We start from the raw sequence: 25,879 nt of genomic DNA on the forward strand, positions 1-25,879 counted from the left end.
ATATTGTGCATACTTAGATGGATGGGGTAACCATTTTAAATTTAATGTGACTCTTGATTTTAACCTTTTCCCCATTCTTCCATTGGAGGATACTCCGTACCATGCAAATTCTCAAATTTGGTCAGTTCCACATCTTCACCCATACAATATGACTGCAAATTTGAAAACGATTCACCAAATACTTTTTGAGTTGTGGCTGGTTAATGACCCAGGATGCAATAAGTCAAGACCTTTCACTGCAGCAGCGGTTTTATTCATCAACATTCCAATTAAGCACAAGTACAACAATTTACAAACTAGACAATACATCTATACCCATGGCATTTGTTTTGCTTTATTTTTGAGGAAGGAAATGAGGATAAAATGGTTCTGTCAAAATCTACAAATCTACAGTAACAATGCAGTCTATAATAATATACTGGACACTGCTATATGAAGCAAAAACAATGGGAGCCACACTAATGAGGCCAAGTGCTGTTCAGGCTGCCATTTCCTATGAAAGAAAATACACACAGACTCAGCGAGAGCCACCTGAAGCAATTTGCACTCTTACTGGTGAATAAGCAACGTGCAACACATGGGGTGGGGGGACACGACGACTTAAAAAAATGGATTTGTTTGAGTTTTTTTCTTTTTGCTTGGGGGAGGGGGCTACAAAAGCAAAAATGTTTAAACAAGACTGTTCCCACGACACACTGACTATAAAAATAGGTATGATGTGGTGTTAAAAAATATCAGAGCCTATCCTCACGGCGAATTCCAATCGATTACCGTTAAAAACTTGTAGTTGCACACAAATGCATATCCAAGCTCCATTACAAAACTCTTATTGGCCATCTTGGTTTGGGGAAAAACACAGCAAACTGCTAAGCAAATATGTAGCCTGAAGAGTAGCTGCTGGTTTACACATGCAGTGTACAGCTAAGACGCATGTGAATCTCCAACTGATTCCGTCTTTGAGGCACCATTTCAATGGAATTGGAAGATGAGGAATGTTTTGTCGTCAAGGACAGTAGAGAGCTGCAGTGTTGGATGATACAAAAATCTTACGCCCATTTCACATGACAGCAGAAACGAGGGTCTCAATCTCTTTCTGAAAACTTGCTCAACTTTACTTTTTATATTTTATCGTTTTATTAAAAATTTTATAAAAATGCTGAGGAGTTTGCAGGACGTTGTCCTTCAGCTTTGTAACCTAAAGCAAATCTTCATTTTATGAAGTGGTACATCTGAGGTGAGTGTTACATTGGAATAAAAACACCTTTTTGTTTAGAGATCATTTCAAGATCATTTTCTTCCTTTTCTCCTGTTTCTGAAAGAGGTGTAAATGTATGACGAAGCTGGAACGGTGTGAAATGCGGACAAGTGACCAACGTAATGAAAGTTACAAAGTTCTACCTGCAGAGAGCATTCGGCTGTAACTGGCATAAGAAACCTGGTCTTTTGCTGCACGTTTCCTGAGGCAGTTAGGAGGCTAATATCCTGTATAATGTTAATATCCCAGAACAGGCAATTGGTTTGTAAATGACATAAATTAACATTTGGTAAGTAGGCTGGGAGAGGATGCACTTCAGCAGCCGTTCTCCAGCTGTCGGTACAGGAAGGGCTGCCGGTGTGGGGCACCCAGGTGGGGCAGTAGCAGACTGGGATTACATGCGCAACGCGCCGTTCTCCAGCTGTCGGTACAGGAAGGGCTGCCGGCGTGGGGCACTGAGGTGGGGCAGTAGCAGACTGGGATTACATGCGCAACGCGCCGTTCTCCAGCTGTCGGTACAGGAAGGGCTGCCGGCGTGCGGCACCCAGGTGGGGCAGTAGCAGACTGGGATTACATGCGCAACGCACCGTTCTCCAGCTGTCGGTACAGGAAGGGCTGCCGGCGTGGGGCACTGAGGTGGGGCAGTAGCAGACTGGGATTACATGCGCAACGCGCCGTTCTCCAGCTGTCGGTACAGGAAGGGCTGCCGGCGTGGGGCACCGAGGTGGGGCAGTAGCAGACTGGGATTACATGCGCAACGCGCCGTTCTCCAGCTGTCGGTATGGGAAGGGCTGCCGGTGTGGGGCACCCAGGTGGGGCAGTAGCAGACTGGGATTACATGCGCAACGCACCGTTCTCCAGCTGTCGGTACAGGAAGGGCTGCCGGCGTGGGGCACTGAGGTGGGGCAGTAGCAGACTGGGATTACATGCGCAACGCGCCGTTCTCCAGCTGTCGGTACAGGAAGGGCTGCCGGCGTGGGGCACCGAGGTGGGGCAGTAGCAGACTGGGATTACATGCGCAACGCGCCGTTCTCCAGCTGTCGGTATGGGAAGGGCTGCCGGCGTGGGGCACCGAGGTGGGGCAGTAGCAGACTGGGATTACATGCGCAACGCGCCGTTCTCCAGCTGTCGGTATGGGAAGGGCTGCCGGTGTGGGGCACCCAGGTGGGGCAGTAGCAGACTGGGATTACATGCGCAACGCGCCGTTCTCCAGCTGTCGGTACAGGAAGGGCTGCCGGCGTGGGGCACTGAGGTGGGGCAGTAGCAGACTGGGATTACATGCGCAACGCGCCGTTCTCCAGCTGTCGGTACAGGAAGGGCTGCCGGCGTGGGGCACTGAGGTGGGGCAGTAGCAGACTGGGATTACATGCGCAACGCGCCGTTCTCCAGCTGTCGGTACAGGAAGGGCTGCCGGTGTGGGGCACCCAGGTGGGGCAGTAGCAGACTGGGATTACATGCGCAATGCGCCATTCTCCAGCTGTCGGTACAGGAAGGGCTGCCGGCGTGGGGCACTGAGGTGGGGCAGTAGCAGACTGGGATTACATGCGCAACGCGCCGTTCTCCAGCTGTCGGTATGGGAAGGGCTGCCGGTGTGGGGCACCCAGGTGGGGCAATAATACAAGAGGTGTGCAGTAGTACATGCGCAATTCGCCGTTCTCCAGCTGCTTTGCTTTCGATAAAAACAAGATGCCAACATGCTACTCCACATCACATTTGCATGGTGTATAATGTATATACATATAAACTGTATATATACAAAAATAAGGACAAACAGTGGAACCTTTGCACCCCCAAAGGACAGACGTTCCAAATGGAATATGCTCCCTTACGGGCTGTCAGTCATATTTAAGAGCTCCGTCGGAACAGACCGCTCTGGAACACAGGCAGAAGAAGAGATGTTCCCTGCGAGGCCATGAATGTAAATGCAGAGTCCTGACTGCAGACAGCATGGAGCACCACAAAGATTAATCACATGGATGATAGCTACCTTTCTTTCAGTATAATCCCTAGACTAGGTGTCCTTTTGAGGTACTGAGCTCTGAGTAGTGGCAGAGATTCAGGGCAGGTTCATTAGCCAACAGAATCAGCGCCTGATGAACGGTAGCTGCTCCAGGATGGCGAAGAGCAGGATGTCAGCAATGAGATCGAAGGTGCTGGATTAATGTGTTGAGGTCGCCTATCTGTAGAGTCATGTCTCCACTTCATCCCCTTCTACCTCACTTCCAACCGTAGACTTTCAGCGACATGCACTGAGGAAGGAATGTTCTCAGTCCTAGCTAAGGGTACCGCTGTGTTAGTCAGGAGCCGGAGAGATGGTCAGTAAGAGGAGCTTTACAGTCGGCAGACCATGTGCTGCACCCCAAGAACACCGTCTGTGCCCGGCTGAGCTTCCTGCAATGACTCTGTCCACTTTCATCCCACCAAAACACGTAACCATGTCATATTTTCACCTTTGGATCCAGGGTTCTTAAAAATAAAAACTGTATGCTCTGGTTTGAATTTTTGATTTAAAATAAAGGCCCAATAACTTAAGATAAATTTTAAAATAAAATTTTTTGGTGGAAAAAAATATTTAAAAAATAGATCTTCATTGTCGTTATTTGGATGTTCAGGTTCTCAGCAGATAAAAGGGTTCAGAAAGACATGGTGTTTTTTCTTAGCTCTTCTGAAAGACAACAAAACAACGTCATTAACACGAGGCTGGAATCTATCTTGTATGTGGAAAAGCCCAAGAGCTCTTCATCCATCTTGGCTGATCACTGTAATTCAGCCATTAGCTGAGTTCGCTTTTCAGATATCAGCAGTTCTACTTAACCACCAGATACGTGGCTGATGCCAAGACCTCTGCCAGACTGGCCACACAACTCCAGTCACTTGCCACTGACCTCTGAACTGTGCCTCTGCACCTTGTGCGAGGACGTGTGAGCGTCACCGTCGCCCATGTGCTCTCGTTCCAACTCGCGCTCCCTCTTCCCGGAGCCACTGCCATGACTCAGGCGTCCTGCAACCGAAAAATAAAAGAAAAAAAATTCATACAGCTCAGACACATCAGTGCACTTCCTGCCTCTGCACTGGCTCCAGCTCTCCAGCGCCACCAGAAATTAACACAAAAACATTTTATGAGATGGCGATGAGAGGCTCAGCAGGCTAAGTCTCTGTACCAGTGATCGGAAGATGACTGGTTCAAGCTCTGGCCTCAGCAGAGCAGTCACATGTCCATGGGCCCATCAACAAGGCCCTTAACCCCCAGTTCCAGGGACGCCGTGCGTTGGCTGACCCTGCGCCATGACCCTCCAAGCTATGGAGAGCAAGATGGGGGTAGGCAAAGATAAGGACTCTAGTCTACTTGTACTTGGGCAAATGGCAGATAAAGGATTTATCTATTTATTTATCTTTACAAGGAGGGCCTTTGGTCCATCTTGCCCATTTAGATAAGTCACAATTTAGAGACACCAAAACAGTACCAGGAAAACTTCAGTATCAAATTGGCCAGGGTAACCAGGATAAATAGATTCCCCCACAGGGAAAGCCTGTGAGACGCTTTGGATTCAGTGGGAGCTGCTGAATTCCGGTACCTGGATGCTGGGGCACGGCGAACTCGTGTGAACTGCAGGCTTGGTAAAGACGCTGGCTGGCCATCCCCTGGCCGGGGTCTGCCGTGCCGTGGTAGCCTGAGGGCGATAAGGCACAAGAAGCGAGATGAGCGTGCACCAGCGGCAGGACCCCCGCCTCACTCACAACCACGCCCACCCCACCCACCGTGCTGCTGCACGCCGCTCAGCCCCGGCTGGTCCTCGCCGTCAAAGTTCAGCAGGATGCTTCCACTGCCGTTGCCGCTGGTGACTGACCCTGCTGCTGCACCCGGTGCTGAAAAACAGGGAGAGTTACAATCCCACACCCACCTGGGAAGCAGAGTCCGTGGCCTGCAAGGAACAGGAGCTCACCCTGGGCTGCGCTGCCTGCAGCGGCTGTGGGCTGCTCCCCGGGCGAGTAGGCCATGAGGCCCCCATTGCCATTTCCGTTGTGATTCGATGGCACGGATGCCAACAGACCTGTTTATAAGCAACACCAATTCCCATTAGTGAGAATAGGAGATGGGACCGATGAATACCATACTTGCAGTTGTCAAGACAACACCATAAATGAATCACCATAAAACAGCCAACTTTATCTAACAATGAAGGACAACACTTCTGCGACAGGGCACCAGCAGATGTAGTGAGACCAACGTGATCATGAAAACCAAATGAAGAGCATGTTCAGCTGCAATGAGTGTGGTGGCCATTGAGGTGTGCAGAGCTGCAGAAAGCCAGGTCATGGACAGCAGGAGACAGGCCTCTTAAAACAAGGAGCCCACTAACCAAGTCCACGGTAACGCGACAGCTGCTGGTAGATCTGCTTCATCCTCTCGATGTTCAGACGGCTAGCCTCCGCATGGTTGACCATAGGCCGGGGGTAGTGGATACCCACAATGCACTTGGCAGCGGCTTGCACAGAATCTGGAGCGTTCCAGGGGTCGTAGATGTACTTGGCCGGGAAACCTCGGAGAACAGGTAAATATCGTCTGCAAGCATAGGGAGAGATTAAACCACAGGGTCTCGTCACAGACACCAGATCCAAACTACTCCTTCAGCTGCAAGTTGGCTCACATAACACAACCTTACAGACCTCTGTCTGGCTGACAAACAGACAAATGTTAGTATCATATGCTTCCGACAACTATGCGGCAGAACTGGCCTATATTTGCTGGTTAGAGTGACAATTTTCAGAAGTAGCTATGAGCAAAATCCTATAGAAAAAAAAAAGACATGTATGGTATAAATAAAATATTGTTTAAAAGTATCAATTTTAAATACATCTTCCAGTCCACCATCATAATTAATTTCCAGATCTAACATTCAATTCACTGATACACCCACTTGAATTTAAGGCATATAAAAGACAACTGATAAATATAAGCAAGAACAGCGCCAAAGATGATTTACAGCACTAAAACCAAAATGGCAGACTAGTGGACAGCACTTAAAATGCACTTATTAGAAATCATAACTGACTAACCCCCAGGATAGTTACTGTATCACACGTGGCTTCTGACCCCTAAACCAGATGTTAAGCCAATGAGAGATGTGTACGCAGACATGGGGAAGCTTAGAATTATTCTCAAGAGTAATGCTGAAATGCCACACGTTTGTCTTGAATCACAGATATATCAGTTATTACAATGGACAACTCAATAAGCAGGTGGGCAGGAGCTAGTTTCACACTGTCCTTTGTACATCTGCAGAAGCCTCTTTTTTAAAGGGATTCGGGGATTGTTGAGGTCTTTTACAGGTGCATCCACTTAACACAGATGCTGGAAAGAACTGAAATGCAGTGAGAGCAGGAACTGCCCATGAACAGAGAGAGAGGGTGAAAACAAAAACAAAGCAGATTGATAGACAGACAGATCTCACTCTACAGTAACTGTTGGAACCCCAGGGCTGTGAGAAAAGCAGATTCTCAGCAGCACAAGTAGAACCAGGAGTAGCTGCCACACACAACTGCAAGGAGGCGTCCTCCCCACCAGGACCCAGAGGGTTAGGGTTAAGCAAGCTGGGGGAGGGGGCTGAAGGGTGGGGCAGAGTAGTACTTAGGTGAGACCATTATTTTGGTGTACAGAATATCTCAGCTTCCATGGGAAGGAAGTGCCCATCCAGCAAAGGCCCCCACACCCAGCCCCCCCCCTCCCCCCTGAGAGCAGGGTAACTCAGCTTTGGGCGTGAGGTCACAATAGAAGTTGTATTGTTTGGATTTCCTGAACAGGGAAAGGCCACCTACCTATTTGGTCCAGCTTACCAGAGCCCGGACAGAGGGTGTGGGTGGTGCAGGCCAGCTGACCGACGCGCTTTAAAGCCAAGCTCCTGTCTGCCTTGAGGGCTACGGAGATTCCTACTATAACACGCGTTAGAAAGCAGAGGTAGTGACCCCTCCCCCCAAGCCCAGGCCCCACCCCCACCCTGGAAACCCCGCCCTCCCCTCCCAAGATACGGGCTGAGTAAGAGGTTCAGGTTCAGTCCCTGCCCCTCAGACTGCCATTGGTCGCTTTTGAGACGACAGTGATCCCAAGCCAAAGCAGAGAAACCTGCTAACCGCGGCACGAGCGACACACCAAGCTGCCTCTCTTTCATGTGCTCAGGCAGCTCCTCGTTTTGCCAAAAGGGACGGCAGCCATTTCACCGGGAAAATTCCAGCGGCCCAGTCAGATGCAAGACATGAGTGCGCTTTGGACTCGGAGCGCCTCCTAAAACCACTACGGCTGACATCACACGTCTAGGGTCTGATGCAGCAGAGGTCTTAACCACTTCCGTATTTTGTCACTTGAGGTATGTCAGGTGGCCAGGCCGTTTGTCTTTTGTTTCCACATTTTTCCTGATGGACCTGGGTATCGGGGCCACATCGTCAAGCCCCCCAACACACAGACTGATTCAGACTGGGGCTGAGAGGCTATGGCCATTCTCACAAGCATGCAGGGATACATACCCAGGCAGAAAGCCACAAACACGTTCAGCAGTAAGGGGCCAATAGCAGGTGGAGCCCCGGAATTACGGTGGGGGGGGCCCCGCCTCCCACTGGCCCCCCTTCCAAAAGTCCCTGAGGCCTTCCGCCTATCAGGCATGACCACCAGGTGGCGCTTCTTCACCAAGAAGTTTAAATGCCCTTTTGAGGAAGCGAGACATCACCCAGGCCACGGCGGAGCAGCTCACTGCATTGCGCCTGCAAAAGCCCTCTGGCAGAGTCACAGTTAGCAGGCCTCCAGGTGCTTTGGTTGAGAATGGCTTTCGTCTTAAAAGCAATCAACTACAATTTACAAAGGGGTGGGGGAAAGCTGAACTTTTCACCCAATCCCCAAAACCCCCTAGATCAGACAAGCAATAGAGACACAAAAATAAACAGAACACCTCTTAGGTCGTCACGGAAACAAAGTGTCCACCCCGGGCATTATCATAGCTGACATCCACAGGCAGCATCGGCAGACAGGCAGACTAGTCAAGCGGACAGACAGCCACACACAGACACGCATCACAACACAGCAGTCTGGGCTTTCAGTTTCTCACCAAAACTGGAATCACATACCGTTCTCTTTAGGAGTTTAAAAAAATACATAAATATTTGGAGAGCCATGAGGAGTAATTTCAGGTGGGGATAACGGAGTAAACTGGCTTGTGTCGTCTGGTTCTGTGTGACGTTAGAGTACCTGAACTACACCTTGAAGCTGCCGTCCTTGTAACAGGCCATTTTCTTATTGTCTTTACTAACCACAGCTTTCCTACATAGTCCTGGCCGATTCTATCCTTTAATTCGCTTCTAAAACATGCGTCCGTTTAAGAACTTCCAGTTGCCAAAATTCTTATCCATTCTCACATGAGATGGGTGAGGATTTGTGCCTCGGGCCGAGCTTACAAGGGCAGTGAGGCTTCTCAGAATATGCCCACATCACCCAGCAGCAGACAAAACCAATAGTTAAGTAAATAAATTTCTAAAAATGTTCTGATTACCGAGCTGAAATCAAGCAACATGGCTCTGAAATGTTAACTGTATAGTAATTAGACTGCAAGTGGACCTCAGTCTCACATTACATTTCAGTGTTACTAAAAGTACTGCAGGTAATATTAACGAGTCATTTTTAGCAGACTGACTAGTACTAAAAACTGCTGGTATTCATGTTCGCTCAATTCATTCAGTGCTGCCAGACTTCAGAAATGCAACATATGCTGTGTCCACAAGTACAGCTTTAACAGTCTGTTCCAGAAAGCTGTAGGCGCATCAAACTAGCCAATCGTTTTGGTACCAACTGGCCAATTTAAACGATTCACACCCCTGTCAGAGGATGGGAACGCCGATGTCAGTCACATCTGGAGAAGGTGTCCTTGCCATCTACTTCCCTTGTCAGAAACACGTTTTCCAATCAGCCTGAGTGTATACTGGGTGGGGGGAGGGGGGGTGTAGCCACATGTCTATGTGTTGCTGCAGTAATGGGGCTGGGAGGCGGGTGACAGGAAACGCCCGAAGCAGAGTTCCCGTGAGCTGATAGGCCAGCGGTAGCGAGTGGACAGCCGCTGTGATGCGATTGGCCAACCAGAAGCGGATGAGCCGAGGGGGTGGGGGGACAGGGTCACCCACCTGATGAAGTCGCCGTTGGGGTCGGTGCGGCGGCCGAAGCCCACTGGGCAGTAGCAGTGGAAAAACTGCTGGAAGAAGGAGCTGCAGGACAGCCACATCCAGCTGCCCGCGTTCACGCTCCAGTCGGCATCCAGCAGCAGCTCCTCAAACACCTGCGGGGGAGCGAGGGCCGAGGTGAGGCACTCATGGAAGGCGTCTCCTAACAATGCTCCCGACGGACTTGGTGATTAAGGAGATGACCGAACACGGTCCACCAAAGCCCTTGACCGTCGGTCAGAATCGAGCAGTTATTGTAGCATCACAAGAGACAGATGAGTTACTAAGACTGACGGCACCTCAAGGCCTCTTTCTGTTCACCTCACCCTCTTGCAGGCTCTCAAAGGCCCCGTCAACAGCCAGAGCATGCGGAGTCTGCAAGGCAAGCTGCTTCCCTACATGCCAGCCCCATCCCCTACCTTCATGCCCTCCTCCCAGTTGATCCAGAGGTCCCCCCGTGTCAGGAAGCAGGCCACAGCGTGCCGGGCCAGGTGATGGATCCAGCCCTCCTGGCGCAGCTGGGTCATGATGGCGTCGATCCAGGGGAATCCGGTCTTGGCCTCGGCCCACTTGGCCAGTGCTTCAGGGTTGCGGTCCCAGGGGATTCGCACGCAGATGGGGTTGCCCTCCATCTTGTCGAAGCGGGGGTTGGTGGTGGCAGCTGTGTAGAAGAACTCGCGCCACAGCAGCTGGCCGTAGAGGGAGAGCGGAGGCGAGCTGTTCTTCTTCACCTGAATCGGATGCCAAAGCACAATCCATTCACTTCAAGCTAAACGCAAGTAGATCCTGCATCAAGCAAACTAAAGAGTTTAAAACATACTTTCCAAAAATCATAAAAGTATGACTTCTACTCCTGCTTGAGTATATTTACATTTTGCACCATCTTCAGTTTAAAAATTCCATTTACTTAGCTGGTGCTTTTGTCTACGGTGACGTACAAGTGAGCATCAGAGAAGAAGGTTATCCAGTGTTGTTGGGGAGCTCAGGACCTTCCTCAAGGGCCCAGTAGTGATATGATTAGCGTCATGGGATTTGAACCAATAACCTTCCATAAGCACAGATCCATAATCTCCCCATTCGTCATCTAATTCCACACATAATCACTCATGCTGGGCCAGGAAGGCTGGCTGGCTTTACCTTCCTGTAGAGGTCTGTAAGCTTGAAGTAGAAGAGTCGACAAGACAGACACCCGAAGCGGAGGTAGGGGCTGAGTCCAGTGGGACTTGCCAGCAGAGAGTTCGCATTCATCCTGGGCCTCTCAAAATTTGCCACCCATGCCTGTGGAGGTGGAGGGTCGAGAGTCAATTCAGGCAACAGCAGCAAAGTTGTCTGGCAGCTCTGAGGGCAGCCTACTGCTCACCTTCCTCTCCAGGTGCCTCTCTATCCGGGTCAGAGCCTCGGTTTCCCCCCCCGGCCACACCGCTGACGGCAAGCCCTCCGTGTCAAATCCTGGGGAGCAGGGAACACAGAAGAGCAGGGGCCAGAGTCAACTTCAGCTCTTCTTGCAAGAAACAGAGTAGAATACCATCACAAATAAAAGGATGAGCAGTTAACCACTTACAAACACAACAAACTTAGACAGCGTTTCCACCACACCAGGTACCCTGCTGTTGATACTTCAGAAATGTATGGTTCAAGGTGCTGATTTTCCACTTTTTTAAAAACTGGTACCAGGGCTGAAGAATCATCATAACACAAGGTGGTGTATTTCGTACCGAATTCGAAAGACAGCTGTAGTATATTTTATATACACTTAATGACAAGTGAAGCACCAGATGAAGTGGTGGAAATGAAATGAATCTGCACGTGGTGAGAGGTCATGTGACTATCGCAATGATTATAAAGGACAGCAGAGCTGGCAGTATGGACACACTGCTGGTCCCATGTCAGTAGGGTGCGGCACCCCTCCCCCTCCCCTGGATACATGTGGTGATACGGAGTCATACAGCCATTGTATCCTCTCCTGCAGCAAATCAGCCCACCCGTAAACATCACCCCCCAGGACTGCCTGCAGGACCACATGTACAGTGTGTTCTATGGCAGAACAGCAGTGTGTGATGGCTGCATGCAGCAGCTCTGCCACACCAGCCGTCCCGTGCAGAGGTGAGCACTGACCCAGCTCCTCCAGTGACGGTACCCCGTACTTCTCAGCATGGTCATCAGCCACAGGGGTCACACAACTCCCCATGAAAGCTTCAGACAGTGGCTCCACTGGCGGATCAGGGGGGTCCATGCGGCTGATTAGCGTCTGGAAGCGCTTGTAGGTGAGCGGGGGCTGCCCACCATTCAGCTCTATGATCCTGTGGAAGCGGGGAGGGCAGGTTAGGGTCACACGCCTGAGGACAGGAAGCCATGATTAGGGCAGGAGGTCGCCTCTCTCAAGGGTTCCTCTCCATGACAAAAAGACGCCAGGAGGGACTCATTACGTTACACTGCAACACGCCCGCTGCTTCAGTTTTGCTGTGTCATCACTTCCCGAAAACACCTGCACTTGTCTTCTGGGTGGGGGTCAATTGGCACAGCAGGTGTTTCTAGCCACTAGCAGTGTGTGTTTTCTGCCTCAGGTGCTGCGTCTCACTGGCTAACCCAGATCTCTCCAGAAATGTATCAGTAGACCGTGTACTGCTCACCGGTCCAGGTCGTAGAGGGTGTGTGAGATCTTCACAATGACCTCCACCCCGGCCTCCGTCGCCAGCTTCTTGATGGCAGCATCCCGCTCCTTACCAAAGGGCTCGGAATCGTATTCAAATGTCAGCCGTGAGATTTTCCACTCCTGAGGCGGACAAGAGTGAAAATAAAATGAAATTCATTCAGCATGTGTCACTGATTAAACAAAAGGTCAGAAATAGTCAGTTCCCTCCACAAAACCAAACTTCATATTCAGGCAGTATGACACACATCCCAAAGAACCCAAAGAACAGAACTAGAATTTCAACTATTCATGTCAGATGCAGAAACCACCTCAAAATTGTACTGCAGATTTTATTTAGTATTGTTGTAGTTTCAATATCAACCAGTCCAGCAAGCATGGGAGCATTACTCCTATATGGTGGGGAAGATGGAGGGGGAGGGCCGACCTTAAGGGGGGGGGGGAACACGGCGTGGAGGGGGAGGGCCGACCTTAAAGAGGCGGGGAAACACGTTGGCTGGCTGTCCACGGATGACAAAAAGGCGAGAGTTCAGTTTCCGGAGGTTGGCATCGAGGTCTTCCAGGCACTGCAAGAGGAACCTGAGGCCAGACATGAAACAAACAAACAAGAAGCACAGCTCAGAGCAGCAAAACAAGTGTAACAATTAGGGGAAATACTGAAATGGTGCTCTCTCAAGCAAGGCTAGGGCAGCTTCAATTCTATAAAAAATATCTTGCAGTACATATATGACAGGGGGCAGCCTGTACCTCTAACTATGTGAGAGTGGTTTTGTACTTCAACACAACAACATTTTTAAAAACTGAGGTCCATAACATATCTTGTAGTCCAGTGATAGACATAAGGACCTTGTTTAATTGAGACCGGCGTTTTCCGGCCTGTGCGCACCCCACCAGACTTATGCAAAGTGAGCTGTAACAGGAACAAGGCTGGGAAACACTGTTTAAGGCAGTTAAGGATGATTTACAAAAGAATAATGTCTGGAAAGAAGAAATGACTGTACATTTTAATACTGGAAATAAAGCTTCTTTAAGAGAGCCCTGCAGGCTCTGGTTTCCATAGTGATTATTTATGAACGTAGTTGGTTGAAAATACAAAATGGGTCGATTTGCATGTGCGTACGCATGGGGGCGGGGGGGGAGGGGCATCCCACTCACAAGCTGCTCATTCCACCTCCGCCCCCTCCTGCTCAGAGGAGTACCAGTCATGCCGGAAAGGTGTGTGCGTGGATGTGGGGGGTGCAAGTGTGCGTCAGATGGTACTTCTACATCTAAAATGTTTATCGCTGCTAGAAATCCAACATAATACTGAATAGATGAGTCTGGGCACTTCAGGCAGCATTAATTAGTTACTCATTCCACTTGCAAATTGACTGAACCTGGGCTGAGATATTAGCATTAACTTAGTGTTACACAAGAGACTTCATCTCCCAGGGACTATATAACACAAACTGGATCAGAACATGATATTCATTTTGAGGTTCTCTCATTACCAGGTATCATGTAACAGCTAAAGGCTGTGAAGTGTTTATTACAGAAACATGGCAGCAGAGGTCATCCTCTCTCACTGCACTTAGCCATTTCATTAACATAGCAGTTTACACTGGCAGCAGTACAGGTAGATGAAAGTGAATTTCCTTTATGATAAATGGCAACACAATTAGGCAGTTATGCTAAAAAAAAAAAAAAAAAAAAAACGAGGGTACTGTAGTGTTGTTCAGTTCTGCCCATCCCCTCCAGGGGGCACTCTCCTGGAACACCTTTAGCCGCAGGCCTTTCCACAGTGGTGTTATAGGAAGCGCCACTGGGGACTCCTATCTGCTACCATCAGGAACCACAATGCCTTCTCTTGATGTGCCTGCCCTCACCCCCACCCATAAAACAGGACAGAGCAGAACTTTAAGTGCCCTAGCTGCTATATGCAAATGATTTTTCCCTTGGCATCAACTCTCTGTGAAATAAAGCAGTGGAATCCTTCCACTCCCTAAGGCCACTGCTCCAAAACGATACCAGTGTCACGCTGTGAGCTGACGCACAAGCAGCCCCCCCACCCCTGCACTCTGTCGTCATTCACCACCCTCACTCATGGACATCCACCACTGGAACACCCCCTAAACACACAGAGCCCTGCCGATCATTCCTTTCGAAACAATCTCAAAGCCATAAGGCTAAAATTACAGGACTTAGCGGGAAAAGAACAATATTTCTGACCCCTTAAAGGGAAACCACGCAAATACAAGTGTAGTGTCACAAGCCCCATATGAAACTGACCGTCTCTAAAGTCATAATTGTGACTGCAGTTCAATTTTTAAATCAACTTTGACGGTCTTAATAACAAAATCTTGATACGACATACGGCCGTTAACAGAACAGACACTGCAGGCTATGCCTCTGGAAGCGTCTTCAGGGAGGAAGCATGGCCCATTTCATGCGTGTGCCACCTCCAGCCCCGAGCTCGGTATCCGGGCGCCTCTCACTAAGCCGTTCTAGCGTTCCCTCCTGGCCAGCTCCACCATGAAGCTAAACCTGTCCCTGCAGATTACCAGGGTTCATAGAAGTCAACAAACATGTCACACTGGGTCAGGCAAGGCAAGGTTCCCATTCACAGAACAGGCTTCGGCCCACCTGCGATAGGAACAGCCCGCTATTCCTGGGAGGCTAAACGCAGTCCTCGTTCCCCAGCGGCAGCCCGTCTGTTGTGGCCATCTGCGGGAGCCTGGCTGCACGGCTCTCAGACGGGCCAGGTGGCCCGGTCAGCATCCCAGAGGCCACACTGCAGCACCTGTGATGGAAGCTGCTTGACTCTCTGTTGCTTAACCCTCCAGCTAATCTTTAAAGGTGCTTCAAAGACACCTGTCAACATGAATGAAGCAGGGTCCTAAATCTGGGTGCCCAAGATTTAACGCAGAGCATCTGATACATACAAGGCACAATCAACTGTGCACATGGTGAAATCACAGCAGTACACAGCAGAAAGACTTCCTAATTCATAAATCCTAGCCTCAATATAAACAAAGGCAGTTTTGCCACATACACAAATCAAATAACATGAACACTGAAAATGAGACTTGGGATATATACTTGTGTGTTTGCCCATGAAGGCCAGACAGCCTCCAGAAAAAGGTCAGGCCCTTCTCTGCTACCCCAGACAGCCAGCCTCCAAAGCCCAGATTATTCGCAGACCGAGGACAGGACATTCTCAATCCCAGGCAGACTGGGCAGGCTGCTAGGGGTTAGAGTCCATGCCACTTACAACAAAATCTCCTGAGGTGTGAACAGACAGTTAATCTGGGAACAAACTTGCCTTACAGCACTACAGACACCAGATACCCGGAAAGCAGGCATCATCCAGGCACCCACTGTACTGAAGGATAAAAGCTCATATTCAATTACCTTTGTGCAATTAACACATTAATGACTTTCAGTCTGGTTGTAAAATGTCTTCATTTTATAAAGAAAATAATGATGGTCATAGCAATAAAGCCAGATGAACATAACTTGAGTGAAAACAGTCAAAACACTAATGTTCACCGACTTCAAACACACAAATGTACTGCCACACATGTACTATAAAGGATTTCGTGTTTGCTTTACACAAGCACAGCTGGCAGCACGTGTCCCCCAACACAGGAACACACTGCCAAGGCGGGGGGGTCAGACAGAGCTCAGACAGTACACCACGGAGCAGGGCAGACCCAGACAGATGCGGGACAGCAGTGTCCTGGGCTCTGGGTCACGTCCTTTAGCTTCAGATTCATTCTTATCTCAGGCCAAAAGTGGAGCTGTGCTGTGATAAACAACATGCGCTCAACAGAACGAACAGAAAAATGGATTTACCTTTATCTGGCAGACAGGGGGAGCACATACTACCACTGGACCAAGCGTGAAATATGATCTGAGACAGCTGGAGAGTTTACTGAAGTGGTTTAAGTGCTGTACCATAATGTACTGTACCTTTCCAGAAATATATTCTGGTCTGGAATTCAACTTCTCACCTTCTGCATCTGCAACTAATACATCTAAAATGACCCATTTAACTGCAGGAAGATCATTATCATAATTATGTCCAAAAACATAAATTGCACTTGAGGAAAAGGTTTCATCACTTCAGTAAATATCCCGGGGTGTGAATAGCCAAAAGCACAGGTCAAAATAGGACACACACAACATACCAGCATACATGTGCTGTGTAACCAATGCAAATGATTCAAAATGCAGTATGTCTGGGGTTCAGTCAGTTTAAAAACTCTCATATCACACGCCAACTGCTCTCTCTTTACTGACAGGACAGGTGCTTACATTCAATTCCTTGGTTCTGGCTTTCAGAGCCAATAATGGACAGACACCCATCTCCAACAAGACCGACGTCCCATCTTGCCCTCTTCAGTCAGCAGAGCAAAGCCACTTCAGATCCCTCCACCATGCAAGAAGTCTCACTCTGGATGGTTCCGCTGTGCGGTTCCCCAGATGGAGGAATCAGCTGCCGAATCACATAGTCAACAGATTTCTTCTCCACCTTCAAGAAATGTCTCAAGAGCCTCTGTTCCAGAAATTCCTCTACTAGCCCGATACCACCCCACATTCCCAGAATGTTCTTAATATTTAGTTTTCTGCTGACTGGATATAACTAATTATTTAATTTATTATTGTTCTTATTGCTGCTGCTGTTGTTGTGATCTTGTTTTGTTTGGAAGATGGTGCCCCAATACTGATTACACTACCTACCCATTCAGCAGAAGCTCAGACTAGCTGCACATATGGAGAGTAGACTCCTTGACGGCACATGGGCTTATGTGATAATGAAATCTTAAAATAAAACTGAACCAAAACAAACTTTCAAGGTTCAAGGCAATCTGCAAATCAAATGGTTAGAGCAACCAAGACGATTTTGTCAATAAGACAAAGGAAATGACATATTGTCATGCAAAGGGAAGCGGCAGAACTGAAAGGTGTTACGAAACCTCAGATGGATCAGAGAATAACAGTCTGGGTCAGTGAAGCAAACACACTTGGAGTCACGTTTGTGGGCTGCCGGCCAGGAAAGACGTAAGCCCTTATATAACTGTACCGACACAGATCCGTGTACCCGGGGGGGGGGGGGCAATTTAGCCTAGTAACCTCATTTCATCCAACAGATCCCAGCGACCACATGCCACGATCTATGGAAACCCCACCCAACCCCAACCAGTCCTGCTTCCTTATCTGTGATTATGGGACATATTTCAAACCGTGTTTTTGTTTGCTTTCTTTGTTACACGTTTGTGTAGCTGCAGCTTTGCCCAAACCCGGCTTCCTTAAAGCTTAATACCCCTCTTTAAGGAGCTAGATACTGAGGTCTAGCAGACATGCTATTAATCGGCGAGAAAGGGGCTTTTAAACTAATCTTTAATATGAACACTATCCAAAAGGCTGCCATTTCTCTAAAAGATTTGGTCCTTCAGTGAAGATGTAACCACAAGCCATTCGGGGGAAATCTGACAAAACAGCAAAGGGAGTCCCGAGACTGTAGTGTTACTTTCTGTAAAGACGGCAACACTTAAAACAGACGGATGACTGATCTGCACAGTAAAAGGGAGGGTGAACAGAATGAGAGAATGTGGTTTAAAGCCAGAACACTGTGGCTTAGGGACACTGAGATACCAACAGTTAAATGGAACCCAACTGCCCTCATGCTGAGGTCATGGCTAAATTGCTAGTTTGGTCAGTTATACCAAGCTTATTTATACAGCACAGTTCATTAGGGAATACAAGAAAGGCCATAATAAACCCAAAGAATAAAGGGGAGACCCCGCCAGACATAAACAATGTACAATATGTATCACAGGCCTAAACAATCTATGTTTTAAAATGGTTGAGATATGGCAGGTTTCAGCAGATGACTTCTAGGGATGAGTCAACATTGTCTAATTTAAAATCGAGAGCATGTATAAAATCAAAAAATAAATCTTAAATCGAATAATAAATAAAATATGTATATTAGCAGCAATATAATTAGGTACGATTTATCTGCTCTTAAATAAGGTTGATGCTTTATGAAGCTTCTCTGAAAGCTCTGCTGTTTGAGTGAGTTCTGCATGCACCCCCTGAGACAAGCATTTTCATCCTTGCCCACTCACAGTTGGCACATTTGCGAAAGATTTAACAACAACGAGTGAACAATAACCACCAGAAGACATTCATCTTTTGTTGAATGGATATTTCGTATTTGACAGAGACGGTATTCAGTAAAAGCAAGCAATTCGTCTGCACTGCCTTTTGTCTGCCGTCAACTCGTGGCAGCAAAAGCGCAAAAGAATCTGATCCCGCTGCTGCTGTTAATTTTATAGGTTGTCGTGTATGTCATAAAAAAATCCATCCATCCATCCATTTTCCAAACCGCTTATCCTATTGGGTCGCGGGGGGTCCGGAGCCTATCCCGGAATCAATGGGCACGAAGCAGGGAACAACCCAGGATGGGGGGCCAGCCCATCGCAGGGCACACTCACACACCATTCACTCACACATGCACACCTACGGGCAATTCAGCAACTCCAATTAGCCTCAGCATGTTTTTGGACTGTGGGGGGAAACCGGAGTACCCGGAGGAAACCCCACGACGACACGGGGAGAACATGCAAACTCCGCACACATGTGACCCAGGCGGAGACTCGAACCCGGGTCCCAGAGGTGTGAGGCGACAGTGCTAACCACTGCACCACCATGCCGCCTGTCATAAAAAAATGCTTCTGAAATTCATGTTCTGTGAAATGTGTTCCTAGTAAGATTTTAGATAAGAGTTAACTGTCAGTGAACCAATACAGACTTTTTGCCGACTTGCCTTTTCCGGGAGAAACGGGCTCTTATCGGTAGATCATAAGTTTTAATTTTTCCAGTATTGTTCAGCACTAGTTTCCAATTTTTCATGCATCTTTTCCCAGCAATGAGTGACGTCTCATTACGTGTGTCAATATATTAGTGAAACAGCCTATAAGCTAAGGGAGTGTTTTCAGGGTTGTGTTGGTGTTATGGACAAAGGAAATGGCCTTTTCGCCCATAACTGCACCAGGCACATGCTACTAAAATGTTAAACATTATTGTTGTTTGCTACTGCACCTGAGTCATCTCTTCAGCTCACACTTTCAGTTTAATTCATTTAGGCTACATTTTAATGTTTTGCGTTATCCTTTTACGGCAATGAGTAATATCTCATTTCATATGGGGAAAAAAAAATGTTGAAATATACTCCGTCCACATTTCTCTAATCAAATATTATTCGATTATTATTCGAATGATGACTGGCATAATTTGACTAGTAATTGTGCCTGAAATGCCCAACCCTATTTACGACATGTGACAGACCAGTCACAGACCACCCAGTTTCCAAACAAAATCTTTTTCACACCATCTACACATGAAACAATTTTGAAAAGATTTATTTTTAAACAGAACATTGTTGTTACCCACATTACACTGAACCAAGTGATTATGAAACACGCAGCAAGAATGAACAAACCACAAAAGGCTGTAAATATTACAGTAGCAGCCAAGGGCCCCCGACTCTGTATGGAGCAAAGGGGCTCAAAACCCATTTCCATCTGCATCCAGCCTGCTGGATCTGCTGCGGACAGATATGTGAACATAATAGATAACCTCAGAATGGCCCAGTAGGTCAGACCTCAAAGCAAGTAATATTACCTACTAGCAATACTCTAAATTTGATTTAGCAGTGCTGTATAAGGATAGAAGACGAGTAATTTTGCATTAATTGGGGGGGAAGTGCAGCTCAGGAAGCTAAGCCTCTGTATGTGTGATCAGAAGGTTGCTGCTTCAAGCCCAGCCTTGGCTCGGCAGTGGGTCCTTCAGGAAGACCCCTTACCCCAGTGATTCCTCGCTGGTTAAGGGTCGTTGCACTGGGTAGCTGACCCTCGTGGCCCTACTTGCTCTCACATGAAGCGAGTAAGTTGGAGGAGGTGTGAAGGGATTTTCCCCACAGGGATGAATAAAAGTAGCAATTATTATTATATTGTGAAACTTCCGAGTTGCGGACATGACACAGGGAGTCGGAAGGAATCTGAACCCATAGTATTCTGGCAGCCCTGAAAAACACGCAACACGCAACTCAAGCAGCAAACAGGCCTTCAACAGCACATCAAATCAGGGAAATGCTGCTACACATTTAACTTGCATAACACAGTAAACCGGTCCAGGGTACGATGGGGGAAAGTAAATTCTCCACATCAAATTTACGTCACTGCGGGTGAAGTGCACTGCTGCTGGAGCCAAAAAATCATCTTCAAAGACTGACCAACAGCTGTAGGACTAGTATCTATTATATAAATATTTAACAGCTCTAAACTGCAGGAAAACATTTTCCAGGCAAGACAAGGTGAAGCACTTGGGCTTGGGACTGTGTGCAACAGGGCGCTCTGCTTGTCGTGGGGACGCACCGCTGCACAGCGGCAGGCCGTCGAGACAGGCCCTCCAAAAGTAGGTCACTGCCATGGGTGACTCACGGAAATCTGATACGGCGCCACACTAACCCACATTCTCACTATATGGTGAAACAGCAAAGATAATAGCTAATTTTAAACCCCCATTTTGTTTTATTTTGGAAGGGGCAACAACTACTTCATAAACCTTTTAAAATGCGTTACACAACTGTGCAGGTCACTGGTGTGAGTTTAGTCACGGTTCCAAAATGACACAATTAATCTTTGTGTAAAGCTTGACAAGGTATCCGCTTTTGAAGAATGTGAGATTCCTGATCAAATAAAAAATTAAATTTGTGCCATAAGGTATTCCTTGGGATAGATTACCGTGAATTCTTGCCATCCCAGTATTCGAACAAACGTTTTTCTGCTGTGGTCTTTGCAAGCATCAGAAATGATGCTGAACTACCAGCAGGTATGAAACCAAAGACCAGGGAGAACAATACAGGATCATAGTGAAAGGTTAGGATTTACACCAACAGAACGGCAGCATTGCAGAGTCCAAACCGATCACAAGACAGACATAATGGACAGAGGCTGACAGACTCAGTTAGGATACCAGCAAAGAGAATCATAGACCATGTTAGATCAGAATGAAACCCGACCACCCTCAGGCGGGGTTCAAGAGCCCAGGAAAGGCTACCTATGCTCTGCAAAACCGGAGTGCCAGTAATCATCCAGTGATGAGCAAACAGAGCAGTAATCACTGCCTGCAGTTGGGACATCTTAGGAAGAGCTGCCAGTTACATAAGACAGGGTCACTAGGCAGCTTTTCATTCCGCTTAACAAAATATTAAGAAAGTACTGCATATAATTTCAATTTGTGGCTTCATGCCACTAGTACTACCATCATCCAAGCACCGTAGCCCTTTACCATTTTATGTAAAGACAAAGCACCTGTAACAAACTCTAAATTACGCTTTCCATATGTTCTGCCTTTATAACAGGGTTTGAATCCAAGACCTTCCAGACACAAAGTCCAAACCCTCTGATGTACTGGATTTTACCTTGTGGTGAGATTTACTGAGGCACTGGTTTCACTAGAGCGGACTAATGGTTAAGGACGTGTTCTTGTAATCAAAAGGTTGCCGGTTTAAATCCCAGCCATTAAGCACCACCCTGGGTCCTAAACAAATACCAGGCAACTGCTATTCCACAAACACGGGTTAAATGCAAAGGCTATTTCGCTGTGGTGAGTCAACAATAATAATTAATCACTTTCAAAAACAAGTGTCATACTATTCACAACATTACTCTAATTTGTAAAAGACCACCTTTAGCCTTTAAAATTAACTCATATTTTTTTAGATTAAATTCTTTATTACTTTTTAAGTTATGGTGATACTAGATGGTATAGAAGAGACATTTTACTTCACTACAAACATGTGCAACCATTTAGCTGCTACTATCCATGGTACTTGCATTGGCTTACAGATTAAACATTTCGTGGCGACTCAGTGGGTAACAGCTGCTTCATACCTGCAGAGCTGGGGGTTTGAATCCCACCCCCATTGGGATTGTACTTCCATATCACGGGTTTCCTCCAACAGTTCAGAGGGGCCTTCACGCCCGCCAGGTACAGCCCGGTCTGTGCCTCTTCTGTGTAGTATTAGGTTTTAAGCTGCCTCATAACACTATGCAGGTGTGGGGGGGGGGGGGGGGGGTGGGGGGATTTCAACAGAAACTGCTCTTCTCTGCTTTTATAAAAACAAAAAAAGGTCTTTTCAAAAGATGTGACTTCCTATGTGTAGCTTTCCTTTTACCCATTAGATGCGCCACAGAAAAATGTAAAATGCCAATTTACAGGGCAGAACAGTAATATAATAGATGGGACTTTTCATATTTCAAAAGGAAAAAGCCAATATATTCACATTAACTCACAGCACATACTGTCCTATTATAATGCTGCCCGCGCTGAAGAGCATCTCAGTACCACAGTTACTTGAATAGGCATGCAGTGACCACACAACCATCCATCTCCTGCCCACCGACACACACCTCACCTCCCCAGCATCTTTAGAACAAGGTATTCTCTAGTACTACACTGAGCTGAAGCTGAACATCCAGCAGCATGCAAATACTACATCACATTTTGTCGTGCCAGGCTCCCCCTGCTGACCATTTCATGTACATTTTGATCACAGTTGTAGAGAAATGTAGAAAGAAGTGGAAAATGAGAACATTTCATACTTATATTCTCTCTAAACCTTGGGTTCACAGCCCAAGTGATACAATGGCCCTTTGAGGCAGCATTTATATCTAGGAGTAGAAACAGACACAAGATATGACACTAATCCTGGTAAGTATAAGGGTAGATATATGGGAACACAAATAATGCAAATAATTTCAACAGGGATATGTCATGAGAAAGTTATTCAAAAGGCAGGTCGACAGAGAAACAAAAAGCTGAACCGACAGAGGCTTTCTGAGGTTCTCCAATTAGCTATAAAAGGGGTTATGTGCGTTGCTATCCGCTGCCACAGTCAGCAACTGAGCAGTGAAAGACACGCAACCTGCAGGTTGGAAGGTTTCAATAACGCTAATTACGAGCGATATTCAACAGAATGCAGTGGGACCTTAGGGCTGAGAACGACATCACGAAATGTTACAGTAATTATTCAGTAATAATTTCTACAGAAACAAACAGGTAAAGATAATTTCATCGTAATATCCGTGCAACTCACCTCCACCTGTTGACTCCGAGGTTGGAGGAGCCGGCAAACCAGGGGTCCAGGAAGTAAACGCAGCGGACCGTGCAGGCACCACGCGCTGCCTCCCTGAGTGCCGGGTTGTCATGGAGACGGAGCCCCTTCCGGAACCAGTGGATGGAGTTTGGGGCCATAATCTACGGGGGACGTTAAACGACGCCCATTGTGATAAATATTTCTAAAAGTCTGCGTTTTTGTCGCGTTTCATCCATCCCATTATTTTTTACGGCATCTTCAAGTTTCCCGCTACTCCGTGATTTGCCTACGTGCTATTTGATTAAATAGGCATATGAAATTTAAATGTAACGTCTCAAGCAATATTGTTTACAAATTATACCTAAAAATCCTATTCCAAATCAGAAACAGCACGAAAAGTTCATTTTCACTAAAGCTTCACAGTTATGATGGCATCGTAACATTACATTTAATGAAATTATATAAAGTGGTTGCGCATAGCGTAAAGACATCACCAGAAAATATAATAAGTAAAGAAACGCCTGCGGTCCAAATGAGTCGCGGGATCATCTGAATACAAGATGGGATAAGGTTTAAATGTCCATTTGCAGGAAAATATATTAGAAAAAGGTATGGCGTCGTTTGTCCACGCTGTTACTTTGGATCAGAGCGATTTGCTGAACGCGTTCATTTTAGGTCACGTCATGTGTTATAATAAAACTCAATGTAGCACGTACAACAAAAGCAATCTCAATGAATCTAGGCTTATTTGTCAAGAGTTGTATCGCTCCGAGTCAAAGCCAGAGAAACAAAATTGCAACATTTTACAAACAGCGAAATATCTTAAAAGAAACTCAAGTAAGGTAAATATAATTATATAGCTACTAGATAAACAACTTGACAATATAAAATAAAATATTTTTTTGCCTTCACTGAAAAGATCATATACCTAATTTTAACCGCCGTCCTTCGTTACCAGCAAAATAAAGCCGTGCAGCTGATCGGGAAGGGACTGTATCTCACCGAGACTGCAAACAGACCCTAGGAGCAAAAAAATGAATGAAGCCACGTTACGTTCCATCCGCCCCCACGTCTGACAGAACATTACCTCGGCCTCCGCAAAACACACCGGCAACGTATTACGCACTTTCGAACCAACTTTCAGGATTTGTGTCGTCAACAAGGACGTTGGTTGGAAATATGTATGACACAAACTTGTAAACGTGTTTTGAAATAAAACTGTGGATATAAAAAGTTTAAATATCTAAATTCTCAATGAGAGATGCAACATCGCGAGCAGCGTAACAAAAAAGGTTGATATCCGCATAGTTGGTACTAACTTATAAAGTGACCAAAATACACGATTTACGTGTATTTACGTGTAGAGTCGAGTACAGAAAATGGGTCACACGAATCAAAAGGAATCTGGAAAAACTCATATTGTCTCTACGTTACGCAAGGAACGACATTAATGGCATATATAGTTTCTAATAAATACACACACGTTACAATCAATCAGCAACGTAATGGAGCATAAGTTATAACAGAAAACGAAGACCCGTAATTCAAAAGGGGGTCAGAGGTACAATGGTTATGTAACCTGTAACTATTGCGACTGTTTTCCTTACATATGTTAAGTGATTTTCACACTGAAGAGCACAGGAACCGCCAACACTTACCTTTCCGTTGTTCACCGGAGGTGATGCTTATGTCATTCCTTGAGGAAGTATCATTTTTTATCCCAATTTTATTTAGGTAAGGATAGATTGTGCGGTCCGGCAGCCTTCAAGTCCGCATGCTCGGCCTCAGCTTTCTCACTGGTTTCATAACTTCTCGCTACTGCGCCTGCTCCGTTTTCTTATCGCAGAGTTCGGGCTCACTGACATGAAGTTCCATTCTACGTCTCTGATTGGTCAACTACGAATCACATGTACAGCTGACAGTCACGTTTATGCAGCGTGGAAGCGAAAAGCAGTTCTTAGCCCCGAAATACCAGGCATTCGCGGTAGAAAGTTGAATGCAACTTTTTAATGGCTTTTTTACGCCCTCTGTGCAAGAAATGAGGCGAAATGAACCCTTATGGCTGGTATTCGTTGAAACAAAACCACGCCCATGTTCTCTATTGACAATATCATTGGCTGCCCACGCAAAGCCTCTGAGAAGCCCGAGCTTTCGGCGTTTACGTTTATATACTTAATGGCCAATCATTTATCTGTATGTAAATCGTCTTGGTCAGCGCAAGATGATCATTCACAGCATTGGCTCGGTGGCTAAAACTTTAAGAAGTAATACATCCGACAGCAGCGTTTAGGATAGACGGCAGATAATATTCCTGCTCGGTGTTAATGCCATTGCTGAAATTAAATGAATACGGGAATGAATTAATGAATATATAACTGTATCCGCTCGGTAGTACTAATATGCACAATTTCTAAATGGAATTATTTCTTCAGATAAGTGTTTCCATTAAAAGAAAATCTGATCTGCCATATGTTTTCCAACCGATTAGGAGCTCAAGTTACTCCATGTTCGCTTCAAATGAGTTTCGTGATCGACTTTCCAGCAGATAGACCTTATATTTACCGTAAATGTAATTTGGCCTTGTCATATTTAAATTAGCGATGAAACTGATATATAGACTACTCAAAGG

The 25,879-nt window shown here is 46.7% G+C and overlaps 1 protein-coding gene across 4 annotated transcripts; it reads right to left on the reverse strand.

Annotated features, from left to right (window-relative positions):
* Positions 1-231: 231 nt before the first annotated feature.
* Positions 232-25,291, reverse strand: LOC125726649 (cryptochrome-1-like). Of its 4 annotated transcripts, none has more exons than XM_049002991.1 (16): positions 24,909-25,291; positions 24,179-24,270; positions 23,251-23,411; positions 12,572-12,680; positions 12,082-12,224; positions 11,567-11,751; positions 10,812-10,900; positions 10,589-10,729; positions 9,871-10,182; positions 9,416-9,567; positions 5,617-5,819; positions 5,200-5,307; positions 5,015-5,122; positions 4,831-4,926; positions 4,141-4,256; positions 232-3,917 (listed from the first exon to the last, which is right to left on the reverse strand). In XM_049002991.1, exons 3-16 carry the CDS (start codon positions 23,406-23,408, stop codon positions 3,912-3,914), a joined length of 1,926 nt encoding a protein of 641 aa, XP_048858948.1. In that variant the 5' UTR covers positions 23,409-23,411; positions 24,179-24,270; positions 24,909-25,291; the 3' UTR covers positions 232-3,911. The 4 variants fall into 4 exon arrangements, with proteins under 4 accessions (XP_048858948.1, XP_048858946.1, XP_048858947.1 ...); XM_049002989.1 differs by having other exon boundaries at positions 232-3,920; XM_049002990.1 differs by lacking the exon at positions 24,179-24,270 and having other exon boundaries at positions 232-3,920.
* Positions 25,292-25,879: the final 588 nt, after the last annotated feature.

This window comes from Brienomyrus brachyistius, unplaced genomic scaffold (assembly GCF_023856365.1).
Source record: "Brienomyrus brachyistius isolate T26 unplaced genomic scaffold, BBRACH_0.4 scaffold74, whole genome shotgun sequence".
Taxonomy (NCBI): Eukaryota; Metazoa; Chordata; class Actinopteri; order Osteoglossiformes; family Mormyridae; genus Brienomyrus; species Brienomyrus brachyistius.